The sequence below is a fragment of the Podarcis tiliguerta genome (assembly GCF_965153285.1).
Source record: "Podarcis tiliguerta genome assembly, chromosome: 3".
NCBI classification, from domain to species: Eukaryota; Metazoa; Chordata; class Lepidosauria; order Squamata; family Lacertidae; genus Podarcis; species Podarcis tiliguerta.
The window spans coordinates 24,032,342-24,052,880 of record NC_139536.1 but is presented as its reverse complement, the minus strand read 5'-3'; the positions used below and the strand labels follow the sequence as shown (position 1 = coordinate 24,052,880).

General features: G+C 41.4%; 1 protein-coding gene and 1 long non-coding RNA gene across 9 annotated transcripts in view; one reads left to right on the top strand and one right to left on the bottom strand.

Annotated features, from left to right (window-relative positions):
- Positions 1-11,162, bottom strand: part of SYT14 (synaptotagmin 14) — a 73,613-nt gene extending 62,451 nt beyond the window's left edge. For 4 of the 8 annotated variants that reach the window (XM_083433038.1, XM_083433039.1, XM_083433041.1 and 1 more), the window contains exons 1-2: positions 10,790-11,162; positions 5,570-5,617 (exon numbers count right to left, since the gene is read on the bottom strand). In XM_083433038.1, the coding sequence (XP_083289164.1) occupies positions 5,570-5,617; positions 10,790-11,147 (406 nt within the window). In that variant the 5' untranslated portion in view covers positions 11,148-11,162. Of the gene's footprint in view, positions 1-5,569; positions 5,618-10,337; positions 10,667-10,789 lie in introns of those variants that run through there. The other 4 variants (XM_083433042.1, XM_083433044.1, XM_083433036.1 and 1 more) reach the window with 3 other exon arrangements.
- A 149-nt stretch (positions 11,163-11,311) lies between these two features.
- LOC310674220 lies at positions 11,312-19,288 on the top strand. Its single transcript, XR_014509441.1, has 2 exons — positions 11,312-11,449; positions 17,104-19,288. It is a non-coding gene; the product is annotated as an uncharacterized lncRNA (long non-coding RNA).
- Positions 19,289-20,539: the final 1,251 nt, after the last annotated feature.

The following is a 20,539-nucleotide window of genomic DNA, read 5'->3' as shown; positions in this document are numbered from 1 at the left end:
TTAAGAGTGCCATAGGTAACCATAATGTATCTCTTACCCCTTTGAATCATAGTACTTTTTTCTCTGACCTGGAGAAATCCTGAATATGGCCTGCTGGGAAGACTGGTGGGGAATGTATGAAGGGTGCAATATGAGGGTCTGAAGGCACAATATTAATGTCCTCAATTTCTTTTGCATTGACAAGTTCAGATCAAGGAAGTGGGTCGTCATCATCTTCCAAATTTGAATACTAAGTTTGAGATTGATGTGCTAATTGTGATTTTATTTGTCCTGTGTTGGTTTTGCCCCAATGGTCCCTGGTGGTCACAAAGCTCAGTTTCTGCTATTTCCTCCTATATGGGCCTCCAGTAATGCTGCTTTGTCACTAAATTGTTCATAACGGAATAGCATAGTTACTTACTGCTCTAAGCAACTGTGATCAGATCGTATCTGTCCTACATTCCTTACATTTAGTGCCTTTAGATTGGAAGGTAATTTAAAATTGTATTGCTAGTTTTCAAAGCCTTGACAACTTAAAAAATTAGCAGATTCTAATGGTATCCCATCCACAAGTTCCTTAAAAACACAAATGTGAAATTGCTGATCTTGAAATAAAATCAGTCTCCATACTTGAGAACTGGAAAGCGCCCAGTATAATAACTTTTTTTAAAAGGATGTGAGGGTGCCAAAAAATTACACACTTGTTAGCTTAAAGTATATTCTAAATACACTGAAAATATTGTTAAAGAGAAAATTACCAAGTGCTGAGAAGAACAAGTTTTGCTGGAATAACCTCATGTGCTTTCTGCAGAAATAAGTCTACCTCACTATTCTGTTCAGAGTTCCTTGACAATGACAACAAGAACATTTTATCCTTCTGCTTTCAAAAAGTGTTTGACTAATTCCTTCACCAAAGTAAACTTAGAAGCTAGTGGATAAGAGGTCAGAGCACAAATAGATGGTTTTCACAATGAGGGAGGTAAGGAACTGTATTGGAACAAGAACTTTTTAAATTATTCATTAATTATCTGGAGCTAGGCATAAGCAATAAGATGGTAGTTTGCTGATGACACCAAATTATTCAGAATGGTAAAAAAGCAAAAAAAACTCCAAAAAGAGCTCTCCTAACTGGCTGAATGGGCAATAAAAATGATCTTACCCACTCAAATGCTTCAATCTGCAAAGCTGGCACGTTGACAAGTGCCATCTAATGATGAAAACCTCACTGTAGTTTCTGGTAACTGCTAAAAACTTTTTTGCTTAGGTAAACCTACTAGACATATAATTTTATTACATCTATTTGTTGTAAAACTACAGACTTTTACTTATATTTTGATACATTTTACTTTGCCTACTGTTTTTATTGGTGTTTTAATGAATTTTTGTATTGCTTTATGTAAAACTTTAAAACAAAAGAGGTTTTTGTTTTTTAAATGGGGGGGGGAGGACTTGTTAAATAAGTAACATAAAGTGTAGTTCAGTGTAAGTAACAGCAAAGTGATACATTTCATGGTAAAAAATAATCCTAACTTTACAAGGCAACTTTGGAGTCTGAGCTGGCACTGACTGACCAACAAATAAGTCGTGGTTGTGGTGGATAGCTCAATGAAAACAATTGACCAGGATGCTGCAGCTGTGAAAAAAGTAAATCCCATGATAGCTATTATTAAAATAAAATTTCCATCATCACATAATTAAAATACAAATATATGGTGTGCCCATGCTTTGATGTACAGTACTGTGTACAGTGGTACCTTGCTTCTCAAATGCCTTGGTTCCCAAACGCCGAAAACCCATAAGTAAGTGTTCCAGTTTTCTAACGTTTTTCAGAAGCAAAACGTCCGATGCGACTGTTGGCTATTGTTTCCGGGGCGTCTGCACCAATCAGAAGCTGTGCCTTGGTTTTCAAACATTTTGGAAGTCAAACGGACTTCTGGAGCAGATTACGTTTGGAGCTTTTGTTTTAGCTATTTATTTTGCGTTTTTGTTTTTGAGGCTTATTTGGTTAATTTGTTTTTGTGACTGTATGGAACCCAATTCAGCTACTTATTGGTTGATTGTGTGACTGTGGAAATGGATAAAAGTCCCCCATCCAAACAATGACTATCATCAGTGCAGGTAAGGAGAAAAAATAATTTTAATTTTTATAATCTACAATACTGTCTTATTTATTTTATAGTACAGCACATTGATACCGTGTGCTGCTCTGGTCTGCCAGAAGCGGCTTAGTCATGCTGGCTACATAACCTGGAAGCTGTATGCCGGCTCCCTCGGCCAATAAAGTGAAATGAGCACCACAACCCCGGAGTCGTCTGCGACAGTACCTAATGGTCAGGGGTCCCTTTACCTTACATTGCTTTCATTTTATGGACCAATAGTCTCATTAGATAGTAAAATTCATGTTAAATTGCTGTTTCAGGGGTTGTTTTTAAAAGTCTGGAACAGGTGAATCCATTCTGCATTACTTTCTATGGGAAAGTGCGCCTTGGTTTTGGAACGGACTTCTGGAACGGATTAAGTTTGAGAACCAAGGTACCACTGTATTGTTCTGGGCATGCCGTCTCAAAAAGTTATGTAGAACTAGGGGCGGGCGGGGAGAGATTAAAAAGGGGGTAACCAAAATGTTCAAGTGGGTAGAGCAATTCCCAGTTTATGCCATAAGGTTACAACTGTGTTTTGGGGTTTGTTTGCTTGCTTGCTTGCTTGCTTGCTTGCTTGCTTGCTTGCTTGCTTGCTTGCTTTAAGGGCATTTAAACAGGGACATGACAGACATGAAAGGTTAGAAGTGTGACCCTACTTTCATTTGTTAAGATACTTTGGAGGATATGGCATTTTTGCTATTAATACATAACAAAATTGGTTCTGTTGTGTTTTTATTCTATGTTGGAATCTGTCCAGAGTGGTTGGGGCAACTCAGTCAGATAGGCAGGATAGAAATATTATTATTATTATTATTATTATTATTACTTCTACTGCTACTACTACTACTACTACTACTTCTTTAAGAGTTGTCTAATAAACAATATGTCATATGGAAATGAGTGGACAAAGCTACACTATGCAACATTTTTAAGCTGGAAATCACCAGACAATATTTCAGTTGATTGTTACCAATGGAAATTCAATCTACCATAGCCAAGTACCTATCTAGTTTCATTGGGTTATATAATCTTGATTTATTAAAGAGCTAGTAAATGGCTTTCAAAACACAAGCATTATGATAATAACAGACTAAAGGAAAAAAACATATCTAGTTTCATACCTTCTAAAAAACAAACTGGTGATGACAAAGTTATTTTGCTAATGCTTAAAATATTTATTTAACCACTTTACTTCCTATTCTCAATGCTCAAGGCAACTTACAACAATGATAAAAATATGTTTCCTCACATCCATTCAGTCTTAATTATTTAAACAGGGGCAGGAGTGTCTGGAATAGTTTCAAAACTCTCTCTATATCCTACAGGTTATTGGAATTTAGGCCTCTTTGCAGATTAGCTTTACCCCTTTCAAGTGTCAGAGGTGGTGATAGACCAACAAAAGGAACAATGTTTCCAGTGCAGTGGAGCATTAGGTTATCTCTACAAAACATTTTGCAAAACAGCCCCCATAAGCACACTTCTGTTGCTAAGAAAAACAGAAAACTAAAAGGCCTGAACATGAGATAGGCATAAGATGCCATCTGAATGCTTGTGGCCCACAAATAGTAAGGTAAAGGTAAAGGTACCCCTGCCCGTACGGGCCAGTCTTGATAGACTCTAGGGTTGTGCGCTCATCTCGCTTAAGAGGCCGGGAGCCAGCGCTGTCCGCAGACACTTCCGGGTCACGTGGCCAGCGTGACGAAGCTGCTCTGGCGAACCGGCACCAGAGCAGTACACGGAAATGCCGTTTACCTTCCCGCTATAAAGCGGTACCTATTTATCTACTTGCACTTAAGGGTGCTTTCGAACTGCTAGGTGGGCAGGAGCTGGGACCAAACAACGGGAGCTCACCCCGCCGCGGGGATTCGAACCGCCGACCTTACGATCGGCAAGTCCTAGGCACTGAGGTTTTACCCACAGCGCCACCCGCGTCCCTTACCCACAAATAGTATCATGGTGTAAATTAATTAGCAGCCAAGGTATATAAGGAAGGGTTCACTCCTAATAAATTCCTCTTTGCAAAGTTTTGTGATGATTCCATGTTTGTCTGATACTACTCTGACATAGCACTTTGGTGCTGAGATAAACCTGTATTTATTCAGGCATTTAAGGGATGTTACTATGCTGCTCTTATTGATATGCCAGACTTATATTCAAATTGTTAGCTGTAAAATGTATTACACCAAAATCAATCATGTATTTTGAATAGTTTATATTTTCCAAGTACTTTAATTTAAACCTGAAAGGAGAATGGACTTACTGAATATATATGTACTTGGACTTTTAAAATGTAAACCACTTTGAGATCTACTGACAGTAAGTGGTCTATAAATGAATTATATAAGTAAAATAAATAACTTTCAGTACAATTAAGATTTGACACATATAGCCTATAACCTGGATCCAAAGAACCATACAACTATGGCTATGCAGTAAAATAAACTTTTGACTTGTGTTTCTGGAACAGCAATTTTCCATGCTGCATTGCAAGCCTCTTTTGAAACTGAAAATTTCAAATGCAGATTGTGATACTGAATGGGAGTTTGCCATGCAAGAAGAAGAAAAGAATAAAATAATTTCCACTGGACAACTTTAGTGCTTTGGCATGCTTAAAAGAGCTTAATTAAGGTTCCATTTATTCATTGAGATTCCTGCATTGCAGGGGGTTGGACTAGATGATCCTACAATTCGTAAATCAATTATTTTATTATTCTATCACATTTGTATTATGTCCTTCCTTAAAGAGAGGTGTGACAAACTGTCCATCTCTGGACCAAGTCTTGCCTTTCAATTCTTTTGAAATGGCCCACCAGTCATCTTTCACCCAAATTTTTGCCAGCAGCACTTCACACTGAAGGAGATTTGAACCAAGGTGTTCCCAGGCCAAATCTAAGATTCTGTCCACTACACCACAGTGGCTATTGCTCTGTAGCAAGCATTTCTCACATGAAGACAGCAGGAGAATAGTTGGCCTGAAATAGGCTTTACTACATGCAAAAATATAGAAATGATTCTTAAGCACAACTAGATTGAATTTGAAGCAACTTCCTGGAAATCTGATTGCAGAGTAAAGGAACAACCACTGCATCCATAGTCCTAACACTCATGGCAGTAACAGCAGAGTAGGGCAACTGGGCCCAATTCAGACCTGATTGCTATGCCACCTACCAGCTAGCACAACGGCTAGCTCCAATGCTGACATACAACAGTTGTGAGGCAGCAGATCTTGGGCCAGCTCAGCATCAGCCTCTTCACAACCTTGGAATGCCCCATTCCAGGGCTGTGTGCTGCCCCCACTGGTGGGGACATTCAGCAGCCAGTGGGAGACCAGCTGAGCTGAGGAGAGCTGAACATAAAGGTCTGGATTGCTCTTTCCTTAACTCTTCTAGGCTGTTCCCCTATTTAAAAAAATGTTTACATAATTAAAAGTATTCAAAGAAGTTGCTTACCTTTTCTAATGCAAATTAGTTCATGTACGCCACAGGGTCTTTCACCACCTGTCCATAGAAAGAGAGTTAAGTGGGGAAACGATACAATATATTTCAGTATTCATAAACTTATCTTAGGCCGGCTTAATAATCAACCAATGGTATTTTTAATTATTTGAAAGACCTTCAAACTTACTTACAGGATCAAATGGGGGTTATTAGTTTCTTATTCTATCCTCTATAGACAACAGTAGATTCAAAATATCCAAATTATAATTATAACTCATATTGGAGCAATTTACCTTGGTACTTAAGTATGTAAGTTTTGAAGTTATACAGAGTACTTTACTGGACAGAATGAAATTTCAAGCTAATGAAAATGAGTTGTTCCCCAGAGCAAGTAACCCAATCAAAAGCCATCTGTACATTTACAATACTTAAGTGTCCAAAAATGTTGGCTTGGCTTACTAGCCAGGCTTACTAGTGCCTGTCACCAGTCACTTCCCATTTCTTGAGATGCAGGGTCATCTCACATTTTGGCAGCATATGGGTAAGATAAGAAACAGCAGCAGTCTTTCTTATGCTGATGGGAAGGAACTCCTGCTATTTCTTAACTGCTTAAAAATTGCAATGGAAAACGAGCCTTTGGGCTGCTGTGTGTACTCGTCCCTGGCAGGTAGATTTGTGGATACCTGTAATACCTATGCAAGACTATATTGCTAGGAGTTTGTGGTGTTGAGATATGTGCCAGAACCTTCTAATCCCTGGATCCACCAAGTGTTAAAAACTAACCAAGCCAAGTTAGATGTCTGATGAGGTGATTAAGGAGCTTGGTGTGAGATAGCAAATGGGTGGGGGGCCATCACTCAAGAGACAAGCGAGAGTTTGGAAGAGAGTTGAGAAGGCAGTGATGTGATCTAGAAATAAAGCAGCAAGCTGGAGAGATAGGCAGAGATACATTTGAGAGCAATGTTTGTTTTCTATTTGAATCTAAGGCTGCGGCTATGGGAGAAACAAGATCCTTTTGGGGTATTAATGATGGGAACCCCTACATTGTAGGCTCGGGTTGTATATACAGTGGTACCTTGGTTTACAACCATAATCTGTGCCAGAGGTCCATTTGTAAACCAAAACAGGTTGTAACCCAAGGCGTGCTTTCGCCAATGGGGCCTCCAAAATTTGTTCGTAATCCAAAAAGATGGGTTGTAATCAAAAAAAAAAAAGGTTGCAAACTGGGACACGCACTTACGGATTTGACATGTTTGTAATCCAAAATGTATGCAAACCAAGGTACCACTGTATGTGTAAATGAACCATATATCATAAAGACACCACAGTCTCCACTGTGCCTCATTTCCAAAAGGAAACATAAACCCTGGGAAAGTGCCCAGAACCCCTGGAATATTGCACAGCTTGGAGACTGGGGTGGCATGCAACAATATTATACTGTATAATTACTACAAAATGTGATCCTCAGTCCCACCAGTCAGGTTTATTCATTAAGTCTTTAGCAGCCAGAGATTCAACAATATTTCAAGAAATTGTGTAAGAAAGTTTTTTCACTGTATGTAAAGTAAATCCCTTCATCCATGTATGGTGAACGAACCTACAGCATATACTTCTGAATTTCTGAATTTCAGAGATTGGGGTAGTTATATTTACAGTATCTCACTATTTCCACTACTATTCAATCAAATTTGCACCAAGGACCTTTTTTTATTGCTCTGGATTATGACAAGCATAATTACAAAACCACACCAAGGTTAAGCAGCAATATTATGCTGCTAAAAGCAGTATTGACCCAGGCAATTGTGCTGGGTTATAGAGGGTGTGGGACTTGCTCTGACTGGACCAACTGCACCCTTTTGGATTGTAAGGGAGATAGCACAAGAGCCACAAACAAAATGCCTTTCCAATAACTTTGGAAGGAAGACCTGCAAAAGCTCTGTGCCTGAAGCCACTCACATCACAGCGATTGTTTGGCAGATAACAGCAACCCCAGGGCTAACAAAACATATTCCTCAATGAAAACTATGTGTAACTCACCCTCCAAAGATAGGGGGGGGGGGATGAAGTGAAAAACAAGAAAAAATGAGATTTCAATCAGCAAACACTGACAATAAAACAGAAAGCAACATGGAGACAGAACACCAGATAAAAAGATTTAGAAGCAACAGAAGGTGAAAGGAAAGACAAACCCCAAAACACCCATAGCAACTCGAAAGTATTTCTGACAGAACTCTTCAGAGCTTAGGCCAGACCCAACCTAATCAAAGCTCTGGTCTGGAGGGCAGGAGGCAGAAGACTTACAAGGACCCTGCCTATTCCACAATGAAGGAGTTACCATCCCATGTGTTAGGAATGTATCCCAGCATCATCTGGCAAACAATGCTTTGAAAAGCTTAACTATAGTTTGACATGATGTCCAAAATGATGAACCATATTTTGTAAAGCAGAATCGCAATCCATGTTTTGAATTGACGGACCATAGTAACAACCACTGCTCCACCTGCAGAGGCTACTGTACCATGAAAACAGGAGAAAAAGTGCCAAGAGGAACTCTTAAGTCTCAGTTCAGGCATAGAATGGTTCAGGGACTCAGAAGGGCCCATCACTGATATTTCTCTTGTATTCTACGTAACAAAATTAACATCTAGAACCATTCACTACCATTACAGGATCTTCTCAACACTTTAAGAATGCATTTTCCATTTAGGAGTTTTAACAAATATCCTATCTTTAGTAACTGGCTCTGAAAAGTGCACTTTTATGAAGGCAAGATGTATATCAATAAAAAGCAACAACAAAACACCCAATAATATTAAGTGTTAGGCACCTCTGGAAGGATATAAATTTAACAGATAATATATGTGTTCTCTTGTTATTAAATGTGGTGAACTGGAAAAATAATTAAAACAGTTTCAGATATAAGACATATTCAGATATTTGCATGATAATCTCCCTCATTTTTTCTTAAAAAAAGAAAATCAATGTCTACAAGATAAACAAACAAGGATAATAAAGATGGCAATGACTACTAATTAATTTGATCAAGACAAATAACTGTCTTCTAAGACAGGCCAAAACACCAGACAGCATAGTTGGAAATGATCAACAAAGATTGCACTACTCTATTAATGTCATGTGTTGTTACACACTTTTCAAGACTATAAAACAGACACAAGCTAGTTGGCTAGGTAGAAAATTACCCTGTCCATTCAGATGCAAATAAAATGTTTTAAATGAAGTGTAAGGTACAATATACAAATGTAATACTAGATGATGACACTGAGCTATGCAAAATTCAATGTATTTTTCAAAACGTTTTTTAAAACAGCATTTTCACAGCTTTTTTATATTTGTGTAGATTCCACCTTAGTATGTAATTCAACTGAGTAACTGCGAAATATTGTTTCCCAATGTGCACTTCCAAGAACATAATCACACCTTCTATGCCCACTTGCAATGCTTAAAGGGAACAAATCTTGCTATAAATGATGACATATGGATTATTTTACTGCCATAATTGTCTGCATTTATATACCTTACATGGGAAAGGACTGATTCAGACTAAGATCCTATGCATAATGACAGTGTTCTCGAAGCTACCAGCATGATTTTGGCCAAACTGAGGGAGGCAGTGAAAGACAGGAGTGCCTGGCGTGCTCTGGTCCATGGGGTCACGAAGAGTCGGACACGACTAAACTACTAAACAACAACAACAAAACTTGCTGAAGCAACTGTGACTTATTTTCAAAGAAGCATGCATTGGATCAGACTGCCAATACACAAACTAGATAAATGTGCATGTCAAAGGCATGAAACCAACTATTCTCAAAGAATAGAAGTAAGGAAAACGGGAAAAGAAGACAAGATTTTCAGACAAACTTTAGTTTTATGTAGAGAGTACAAGTAAACAGACATTAGCAGTGTTAAATCTGTGCCTCTCTCTAAGAATTGAACATGATATTAATAAGAACATTTTCCATCTCATCAGCGGCAGTGAATTCTCCCCCCCCCCCAAACTTCCTGCAGTGTCAACCAAATGCACTGAATACTCCCACACTCTACAAAATTTAAAAGGTATATTCGAAAAGAATGGAGTTCAGAAAGACCAATGACTGCCTTCCTTGGGAAGTGGGGAAAGAGAAGCTCCTCTCTCCCTCTCTCTTTTTTGTTTGCAGACTTTTAGTTGTGAAGCAGCTGATTAAAAAGTCCGCCTGAAGTCTACCCAAGTCTGTTGCTCTTTCTGCATCATTTGTGTGTGTATATATATACTGTATATATATATATATATACACCCCCTCCTCTTATTCAAATGATGCAGAAAGCGCAACAGACTTGGAAACACTCCACGCAACCAGCTGTATCCAGGGTTGAGGGCAGCATCTCTAGGAGATGGGTCAGGCGACGGGAAAGGGGGGGGGGCGTTGAACCCTGCTTGTTTGCAGCCCCCCTGAAACCCAGCTGCGTGACGGCAGCCTTTGCCAGGCTGGTTTTATTTCTCTCAGGCACTTATTAAAGGTTTGCCAGAAGGCGTTTGGCGAAGTGAGAAAAAGAAAGCGGGTTTCTTCCGCCCCACTTCTTCTTGAGGCACCTTTTCGCCTTCCAGGAGCTGCTGCTGCCTGTGGCACAGGGCGGGGGGGGGGGGCTAAAACAGACAGAACTTCTAAGTAAAACGGGTCAATAACGGTGTGGTAACTACTATTCCTGAGGGGGACAATTTTTACACGTCAGCGAAGAGAGTCAGCCACCTACACCATGTAAACAGACTATTCAGGACCCCCACCATTATATCGGCGTGGGTTTGCGGAGGCGGCTGCCTCTCGTCTTCGGCGCCCACAAAAAAATGCCTCGACTCCACGGGGAGCAAACGGCCGCTGCTGCCGGGGGTCGAGCTGAGGCAGCGCTTGGCACTACAGGGCGGGGGGAGAGCCGCCCCGAGCGCCCCTTCGCCCCCGCCGCTCACTTTGGTGAAAAGACCACTCATCATCATTCCCCCGCGCCCGCCACCCTGGTTTGGGTTTTTTTAATTCTCATTCTTTTAATTTATGCGTTTGTTTATTCCGCCGCCTCTCCTCAGGGGCAAGCAGCCCGCGCGCGCGCCCCCCGACCACCACCCACCGGCACCACAGCGCCGTTGCTCGCCCCTCCCCCTCGCTCCCCGCGCCCGCTGCCCAGGTAGGGGGAAGGAGGGGGGGGTTATTCGAGAGGAGAGGAGCCCGTTATTGGCCTACTTACCATCAATCGCCATGATCTTCCAGGTGGGCCGTACCAAGTGGAACGCACGTAGGAGGCACACGCTGTCGGGTAGAGCCGGGAAGGAACAGCGGCGATGGGGAAGGGAAGCGCCCGAGGGTGGGGGGGGGAGGAGGAGGCAGCGGCAGGAGGAGGGAGGGGGGGCTGTTAAACAGAGCGGAGCGTGCCAGGGCTGTGGACCTGCGCGTGACTCCTCCTCCCCCCCTCCAACTCCTCCTCCCTCCCAGCTCCGCGCGCCCAGATTCGAAAGTGCGGCGGTGGCTTTTTCTTCGTCTTCTGTTCCTGCCGGCGCGCGGCGCGGCAGTTGACACCATCTCGCCGACCAACGGTCGTCCCACATTCTCCCGCTGTCAGTCAAACCGCGCGGCGAGGCCGCCGACGCCGCTGCTGCTGCAGCCTCCCAACGCGAGCCAAGCCTCGCTGTTCAGCCTCTCGGAGGCCGGGCGTGGGTGTGAAGGAGGAGGTGGGGTGCTTGGGTGTTGTTTCCCTGCCTCACCCGCCGCGGGCGTCGCCGGATAAAAAGGCCTTATGTGAAAAGAGACGCGCTTGAGGCAGTCTATCTAAGGAGAGTCGCGCGCATCCAGCTTTCTGAGGGGGTTGCTGCATTAGTTCAGCGTCGCAAGCGGAGCCAGGGCCGGCAAGGTGAGGCGACTGCCTCAGGTAACGGGATCCACCCGAGCAGCAGATCCCCATGTCGATCTGTCTCTCTCCACTAACACCCTGCCTTGTTTCTGATGTAGATATTCCCGTACTCCAGAGCATGTGCGTAACGGGGGGGGGCAACTGTCCCCCCAAAACAATACAAATCTGAGGTTCTGACCCCCATAAAAAAGCCTCCCCCCAAAAAAAATCCTGGCTGCACCCATGGGCTCCACCGGGTAGCACAACCGGTTTGGCTGTACTGGGTGCCAGAGAGGGTCTACAACAATGATGTAGAACAGAGCGCCAGAGGTGGGTGGGTGGGGTGCCAAATTTTAGTGCCACACAGGGTGCTGTTGAAATTTGAGAGCCCAAAGTTTGCTACTGCTCAGTCTTCCTGGGTGGGGAGAAGAGCGCCATTTTGAGGTCTGCCTCAGGTGCAAAAATGTCTTGGGCCGACCCTGAGCGGAGCAAGGGCACTTGTGGCAACCGCAAAGCAGTGGCGGGTCTTGATGTGTTAGATTTCAGTGGCACCCTATGCCTCTCATGCTCCATTGTAAATCATAGCCCACAAGGCTTTGCACCAAATGCAACCAAACCGGTCACAGCCCCCTAAATTTGCCTCTGCATGAATACTTAACAGATTTCTTACACCATAGGTTTTGGTGGTGTAGTGGTTAGAGGTCGCACTAGGACCTGGGAGAACCTGGGCTTCATATCACCACTCGGCTTTGAAGCTCACTGGGTGACGTTGGGCCAACCATTGCTTTCCAGCCTCACCTACCTCACAGGGTTGTTGTGGGAATTACGTGATCATTTGGGAGAACCATGTACGTGAGCTGCCTGGAGAAAAGGGCAGGATATAAATGCAATAAATAAATAAGTAAGTCTTCAAGTGTATGAAATGTTATCCTGAGCTACAGGAACATATACAGGGGTGCAGAAATTGTACATTCAAATACATATATGCCTTCTTATTACTCTCAAACACAGTAGACGCTTGGGTTGCGAATGTGCAAGTTTGCAACCCACAGCGTTCGCAACCTGTGTCTGCGCACGTGCGGGTTGCGATTTGGCGTTTCTGCGTGTACGCTACCGCCGAAACCCGGAAGTAACCCGTTCTGGTACTTCTGGGTTTTGGCGGTCCGTAACCTAAAAAGACGCAACCTGAAGCGTCTGTAACCCGAGGTATGACTGTATAGACTTACACCATGGCTTATTCAGAAGTAAGTCCTATGGAACTCAATGGCACTAACTCCCAGATAAGTAGGGTTAGGGTTGCGGCCCAAGAAATTCAATAGGACTAAAATCAGTCATGATGTAAATTTGTTACAACTAACTTTAATCCCATTTAAGATCTGGGTTACAAGCCAGTCTTTATTTAGGGCAGAGCCGTTGCTGCTTCATCCCAGAATCCTTGCTGTGTAAAATGAAAAATTGATGACCAATTTAAATCCCATCTAATTCAATGTAAGCTTCTATAACATGAGAGAAATGTGCCAGAGGCTGTACAAAGATGGTGGGTTGGTGTTTGTCCTCTGTGGTCTTTTGTTAGTGTCATTAATCTGCACGGCACTGTACAAGTATAGGTGCATTTCCTGGGATTCACAACCTTATTTCATTAAATTCAATGCAGAACTGAATACCTAAATAGTGGAAAGATGGAATATAAGCCTTTATTTACACAAAGCAAGAGTGGGTGTTTTAGTGCTGTTTACAATTAAGACAAAGTTAATCTATGTTATATGATACAAGTAGGCAGTACTTATATTAAGGGGGGAGGGAATTGCCAGATTTACTTCACCGTTATTTGGAAGAATCCCAACAACCAGCAGGTGCTGGGGTCTACCAGAAACTAACAATAAGCTACCTTCTGCCAACATTTGGTTGCTGCTGAACCTATTTTTTGCCCACCTTGTCATCAGAATGTATGACTGATACCCATCAGTCAATGAATTTATGTTAGCTCAACAAAATTGATGGAGGGGATTTCAATCATATATATAAGAATTGTTGAGATTACTTATTTTTAGAGGCTAGTGTGCTTTTTAATGTTATCATGCTATTTTTGCGTTTTTTAGATTTGCGTGTTTTAGATTTGTTCTATGGCTCATAGAGACTGTCAGTATTAGACAACTAACAAATTAATAAAGAATAATAATGAGCCACCCTAGAGGTAGATAAGTTAACATTTCTATGACTTGTAAGACAAATTGCAGACTGAAAATGTTATCCCTGTGCCCATTTTCCTGTGCCACTTAATTCCAATTAGCAGGCTGCTTAGTCACGAAAGTGTTCCAGTGTTAGAATTAAAGGGGTGGCTTCAGGTCAAGAAGAGTGTAAGTTGGCAGAGATATTCAGATGAAGCAGGTACTCAGTGTGCCAGTACTATGGCTGGCTGTAGTTAATGCTTCCTATCAGCTCATTTTCATCGTTACCTTTTTAAAAATCCAGATTCTCTTTAATCTGTTTTTTTCCTTATTTTGAATATGTCTCGTTTTCTCTGTCTTTTCCTCTGTCTTCTGAAAACTCATTTCTAGACCAGTTTTCATTAGTATATATATATATACAGTATTTGTACTAAACATTTATAGCCCATTATAAAAGAACAGTGAGGCGTACAACAATTAATACACATAAAAAGATTGAAGACAATGCATAATAAAATGAAATTCACAATTTATTATGTCAAGGTCAAATAACATTTTACTTCAGCAGGATATTAAAAATGTTTTAGCTTGACTCCAAAAAGCAAGCAATGGAAGCTTCTATAACAAGAGAGCTCCACAGAACTTGAACGGCGTTGTCTACACTTCATTTATGTTGTCTTTCACCTGTAGAAAGCCCAAAAGAGCAAAAGTTTTAGGATGAATATGTAATGGCATTACCATGACAGTAGCAGGGCTATCAGAAGGAGCCATAGCACCATTATAAGAATAAATAGGAATGAAGGTGCTGAGCTAAAACTCAAGTACAGTTCTGTACAGTGGTACCTCAGGTTACATACGCTTCAGGTTACAGACTCCGTTAACCCAAAAATATTGCTTCAGGTTAAGAACTTTGCTTCAGGATGAGAGCAGAAATTGTGCTCCGGCAGCGCAGCAGCAGCAGGAGGCCCTATTAGCTAAAGTGGTGCTTCAGGTTAAGAACAGTCTCAGGTTAAGTACGGACCTCTGGAACGAATTAAGTATTTAACCCGAGGTACCACTGTATTCACTATTAAAGCTCAGGATGTTGACTGATTCCCCCCCCCCCCCATGCTTGGTGGCTGCTTACTCATAGCTTGTTTTGCATCAAATGCCCTCCAGCAACATTCTTCTTCAAGTCTCTTATTAGATTTCCTTACCATCCCTTCCCTTTTGCTTCTCCCTTTCATTTTGTCATTTCTTTATTCTTTCTGCTCTTTTACTCCTATGTACACCAAACATTTGAAAGTGAAAGTGGTCCCAACATACATTCTCTGCATTTTAGTGATTTGTGTTCAAACCTCTCTTCCAACATTTAAAATCATATGTTTGTCTTTACCTGTATTTTATATTCATCTGACAGACACAACAAACTAATAAAGCAGAAAAAGACAGTAATAATAAACCAAATTTTGGAGCTAATTTGTTGGTCCTTTTGTGTGCTCTCTCTCACACACACACACACACATTCACAGCTGAATTAAAAATAAAGGGTAAAGGGACCCCTCTCCGTTAGGTCCAGTCGCGGAAGACTCTGGGGTTGTGGCACTCATCTCGCTTTACTGGCCGAGGGAGCCGGCGTACAGCTTCCGGGTCATGTGGCCAGCATGACAAAGCCACTTCTGGCGAACCAGAGCAGCGCACGGAAACACTGTTTACCTTCCCGCCGGAGCGGTCCCTATTTATCTACTTGCACTTTGACATGCTTTCGAACTGCTAGGTTGACAGGAGCTGGGACTGAGCAACCCTGTCGCAGGGATTCGAACCACTGACCTTCTGATCAGCAAGCCCTAGGCTCTGTGGTTTACACCACAGCGCCAAATTGATATAAAATAGTGGTTAATGGGAATGTTAACAATCCCATTCATTATATAGTTATTTCATAAAGTTTATACATTGCTTTGTTGTAAAACAAAAAATACCACAATAAACACCCTCAGTTTACAAAAAAGATTCATTAGTAATAGTAGCAAATACTGATAAAGATACTCAGAGAGTGTTCAAGCAAAAGTCTGTGATTTTCTTCTTAGGGATTTTCTTAATCCATCAGATGAAGGGCATGTTGAGATAATTATAAAGCAGTATGATGACCTTAGGGACGCGGGTGGCGCTGTGGGTTAAAGCCTCAGTGCCTAGGGCTTGCCGATCGAAAGGTCGGCGGTTCGAATCCCCGCGGCGGGGTGCGCTCCCGTTGCTCGGTCCCAGCGCCTGCCAACCTAGCAGTTCGAAAGCACTCTCGGGTGCAAGTAGATAAATAGGGACCGCTTTATAGCGGGAAGGTAAATGGTGTTTCCGTGTGCGGCTCTGGCTCGCCAGAGCAGCGATGTCACGCTGGCCATGTGACCCGGAAGTGTCTTAGGACAGCGCTGGCCCCCGGCCTCTTTGAGTGAGATGGGCACACAACCCTAGAGTCTGTCAAGACTGGCCCGTACGGGCAGGGGTACCTTTACCTTTACCTTTATGATGACCTTAATTGATTTAAGAACTATGTTTACATCTTTGCAAAATTTTGGCACCAATACCATATGCTTTCTGTTCCAATGAAGGTAATATCAACCTTAATTAGTATATCATGCAAAATGTTTCTCATTTGATGGATTTGCATCTTTTGTTGACACAAAAGGAACTTATCACTCACTACCTGAAGGCTAACTACATTTTAAATGGCATATGTGTCTGCTAGGTTTACACAGATAACTGGTTGACACTTCTAGTCTACATAGCAATCGGCATTTCCGTGCACTCTGATTTCTGTCACAGTGTTTCGCTGCGCCAGAAGCGGTTTAGTCATGCTGGCCACATGACCCGGAAAGCTGTCTGTGGACAAACACCAGCTCCCTTGGCCTGAAGCGTGATAAGCACCGCACCCCAGAGTCAGTCGCCTTTGACTGGATTTAACTGTCCAGGGATCCTTTACCTTTACCTTTACCTTACAAAGCAATAAATATGAACTTGATATATTCAGTTAGAAAAGTAAGAACTGGTCAGAAATATAGATGGTAGTCATAATCCTGGCTTGGATTAGCTAGACTGAGAGCCTGTGGAGCAGTTCCTGCTGGAGCATGAATCATCTCACTCCAGAGACCTGGTAGCAAGCAACAGATGTAAGATCTCAGAAGTCAGAATTCAAACAGCAGGTTGAGGTTGAGTCTTTCAGGACCTGGGAGAGCTCCCAGCAAATTTAGCAACCAAGACAGGTTGCTTAGACAATAATCTGAATTTAGCAGAGCAAAGGCTACTGAGGCAGATGTCAGGCCTGCAGGATTCATTTTGTTTTTTTACTAGATCCTAAGGACCACCAACCAGAGCCAGGTGCAAAATCATGGCTCAGGATGTAGATATACACAGAAGTTAGGAACAGGCTGCTTCTGAGCACAGACTTAGCCTAATAATTTGCTTTCAGTCCTGGGTTTAAGCTCAGTTCTCTCATGTTAGCTCCTGACTCATACCCACTATCTTTCTTTATTTCAGCAGTCTTATTTTGGAGAGAGAGCCTTTTGCTAAACAATTAGTACTTTGAGACCCTTTCTGGTGTACTCCACATCACTCTGAGATCTACCAATTCCTAATGTACCTTCAGGCTACGCCTGCCTCTGGAAAAACCTGTTAAGAATGCTAAAGGTCAGAACCCTACTTTAGAGACATGTGCCTGCTGTGCTTGGCTTAGAGCTGTATATGGCTCCCCATATTGGCCATTGGTCTGATCAAGCAAGTTCTTCTTATGTTCTTATGCACTGTCTCCTTTTGTGGCCTCTAGGTGTTTTTTCTCCCTCTTCTCTGCTCTGAATTTCTATGGGAGTGAAGGCCACTTGGCACTTACTGTGGTTGTGGGACTGCTTAAGTTTATACTTAACTTTAGTAATTTGAACCCCTGGCCTCAAAGGCACAGCCTGATATCAAATCCTCTTCTGTGTGGTGTGTGCTGTCCCTCAGACTGTCATATGTGAGCCCTAAGTCAGAGCCCTGTAGACCTGCATTTGGAGAGGACACCTTAGTGTCAAAATCACTGTCCAAGGGGACCGGGCACTGGGATATTAAAAGTATCATTGGAAATTACATCATTTCAATGAGCTGAAAAGACCATCTGATTTTGATTTCTTTGTACATAAATCACAGAAAGAGGGAAGATATTATTGATTGTTCCCACTCCTATAAAGGTAAACTGAAATAATAGTTTGATACACTGATTTTTTTATTCAAGAATCCTCTTTTAAACAACTGGACGTACTAGCTTGTTCAATAAAAATCTGGATACCATTTAAGATTCAAAAGTTGTTTTAGCATGCTCAAAATCAGCACATCATGGCTGTTCATTACTATTCCAAAATGATCCTCACTGAAACTCAGCACAGAATTCAGTTACATTGAACACACATTTCATTCATCTGCTTCCATTTTATAAACTGAGAAACTTCATCCACATATTGAATTTATTGTATCCATCATAACAAAACAGTGCAGTATCATAATGCTGAGTGCAAAAATGAAATGAGTGGGTGGATGAACCTATAGGATTCAGTTACATAAGTTTAAAAGGGAAAGCAGTAAAAAAAGAGGGCTGGTGAGGGGTACTCTTGAGAGAGACTTTGTGTCCTCCGCCCCCATGAACAGAATATCTTGTAATATATGAGTGGTGGTGTGAGTATTGTCCTAATATTGGAGAAAAGATATAAAGCAAGCCAAAAAGAGAGAAGCCCCATGCACATGATCCCATACCATCAATGAAAAGGGAACAGTAACAGTCGTGTACACACTTCCATAGAAGGCAGCTGCAGTGGCAGTTAAATAAGCAAAGGGAAAGGGCACAAGCCTCTCACAACATCTGTCCTTCTGTTTTCCATAAGTATTATTGCAGCCTTCTGCTTTGCTTCAGAAGTGAATAAGGAATGTTAACTGAAATTAAATTCAATAAAGATTTCTTTTCTAAAATAAAGAAATAGTGTCTCCTATTTGCCTCTCTTCAGTCTTACAAAAGTCCCCATAATTGATATGGGGTTAAATGAGCAGAATTTGCTAAAGCACTACCCTTTATTCCTGAATACATCAATAGCACCTTGGATTCAGGGTATGCTTTGCTATTTTCATCCCTTGAGCCAAAGACCAGCACGATGGTCTCAGGGTTGAAGGAGGGTAAGAAAGCACCCATACCCTCAAATCCATGCTGAGGCCAACTTCCCCGTGTTCCCTTACCCAATGGGTGAGAAATACATGAAGGAAAAGGAGGGGGGGAAATATAAACTGTCTGAACTCCCTCACCCCTATGGATTTCTCAGAACACCTTCTTTGTAGGGCTAAATGAATTGGCTTTCTTAATCCCATTATCCTTATCTTTCTGCACAATTCTTTATACATGACTTTTTAAAAATAAATATTTTAGTCTCATTTCTTTTGTACCATTAGATATATGTGGCAGAGCCTTGAATCTGTACCCATTGTACCTAAAACTGCCTCCCCAATATTGTTAAGCACTCATTTAGTTAAGTTGGATCCATCTTTAAATAGCAGTCTCAACAGAAGAAGAAATACTAAATTTAATAAATAAATAAATGCTTGTGTCTTCGTTTTGTATTTTTGTGTTGTAAACCGCCCTCTGATCGTGTAATTAAGGACAGTATATAGATTTAATAAATACATAATGTAAAAACCAACAAATAAAGATAGTTTCACTGAGAATTATTTTATCAAAGGTCAACAGGTGTGAAATGAATTTGCTGTTAACTGTTGTGGCAAAACTTGCTTTTAAGATGTGATTATTTACCCTTCCAAAAGCTCACAGAGGAGTCATCAGTCTAATGGTACATGGGCATAATTTAGGCATTAAGATTTATGACAGAATTGGATTAACAAATGTGTATTGATTTCTTTAAAGAAGTTTTATTTCCATAGCTCTTTGAAACCCCTGATGTTTGAGAGCTTGCCCTTTTATAAAAAAGGTTTTAAAAACTAATTTCATCTGCTGAATTCCTGATAAGGAACTCCTACACTACAATAGTTGCCCGGAAACGGAAAAATCATTTCCACTCTTTCTGTTCCTTTCTGTTCTGTGTTATTTTCAAGGATGCAACTAGAGTGGCATTAACAATTGTGTTCACAAATGAGAATAGATTATTTTCAGTGAGTACTGTTTTCTGTCACTTCAAAAGTGCTCGTGTTTGGGAACTTGCCCTTTTAAAATATATTTCTTTATACTTAAAAAAATCCATAAGATGATCCTTTTCACTAAATAACATTTCCTATGTTTTATTATTGAGCACAGCTGAAACCAAAGCTCTCCCAATATTTAAGTTATATTTATATACAGTTCCCAAAAGTTCATTGTGTACACTTGAAACTGAGAAATTCTCACGACTGTTGAACGCAGTACAGAAGTTGTAGGAGGAAGGATATTGTCGTAGCTCTATAGGAAAGTGAATGGTGCTTAAAAGTAAAGGCTTCCCATTGGGCTCCATTTCCATCTCATTTCAACTCTATTTCAGCATGAAAAGGAAAAATATCAAAACCTTGGCTGGTGGGAATACTGTGGGTGAGTGTCCCACTGAGCACATAACAGAGATGCAGAAACTTTGCATGTTTTCTAGAGGCATTTTTCCATTAACAAGCACATTCCATATCCCCCCCCCCCCCGAACAGTGGTGGCCAAAACAGCAATCAAGTAATTATTACACCTGCAGAATTTTTGGTAAGAAACACCTTAGCCACATAATTTTCCAGAAAACAGTTCTGTCCATTGATGTTCTTGTGCCTGCTTTGTCTTATTTCAAGCATCCTGTTCTTAAGGGTGAAGTTAGCAGTAATTAGTTTAAAACCACCGAGTCTCACATGATCATATCAAACATTATTATTTGTAAAATCACCACATCTTTTTAACTTTTCACTCACCTGAGCGTTAAGTCAAACAGCGTCCTCG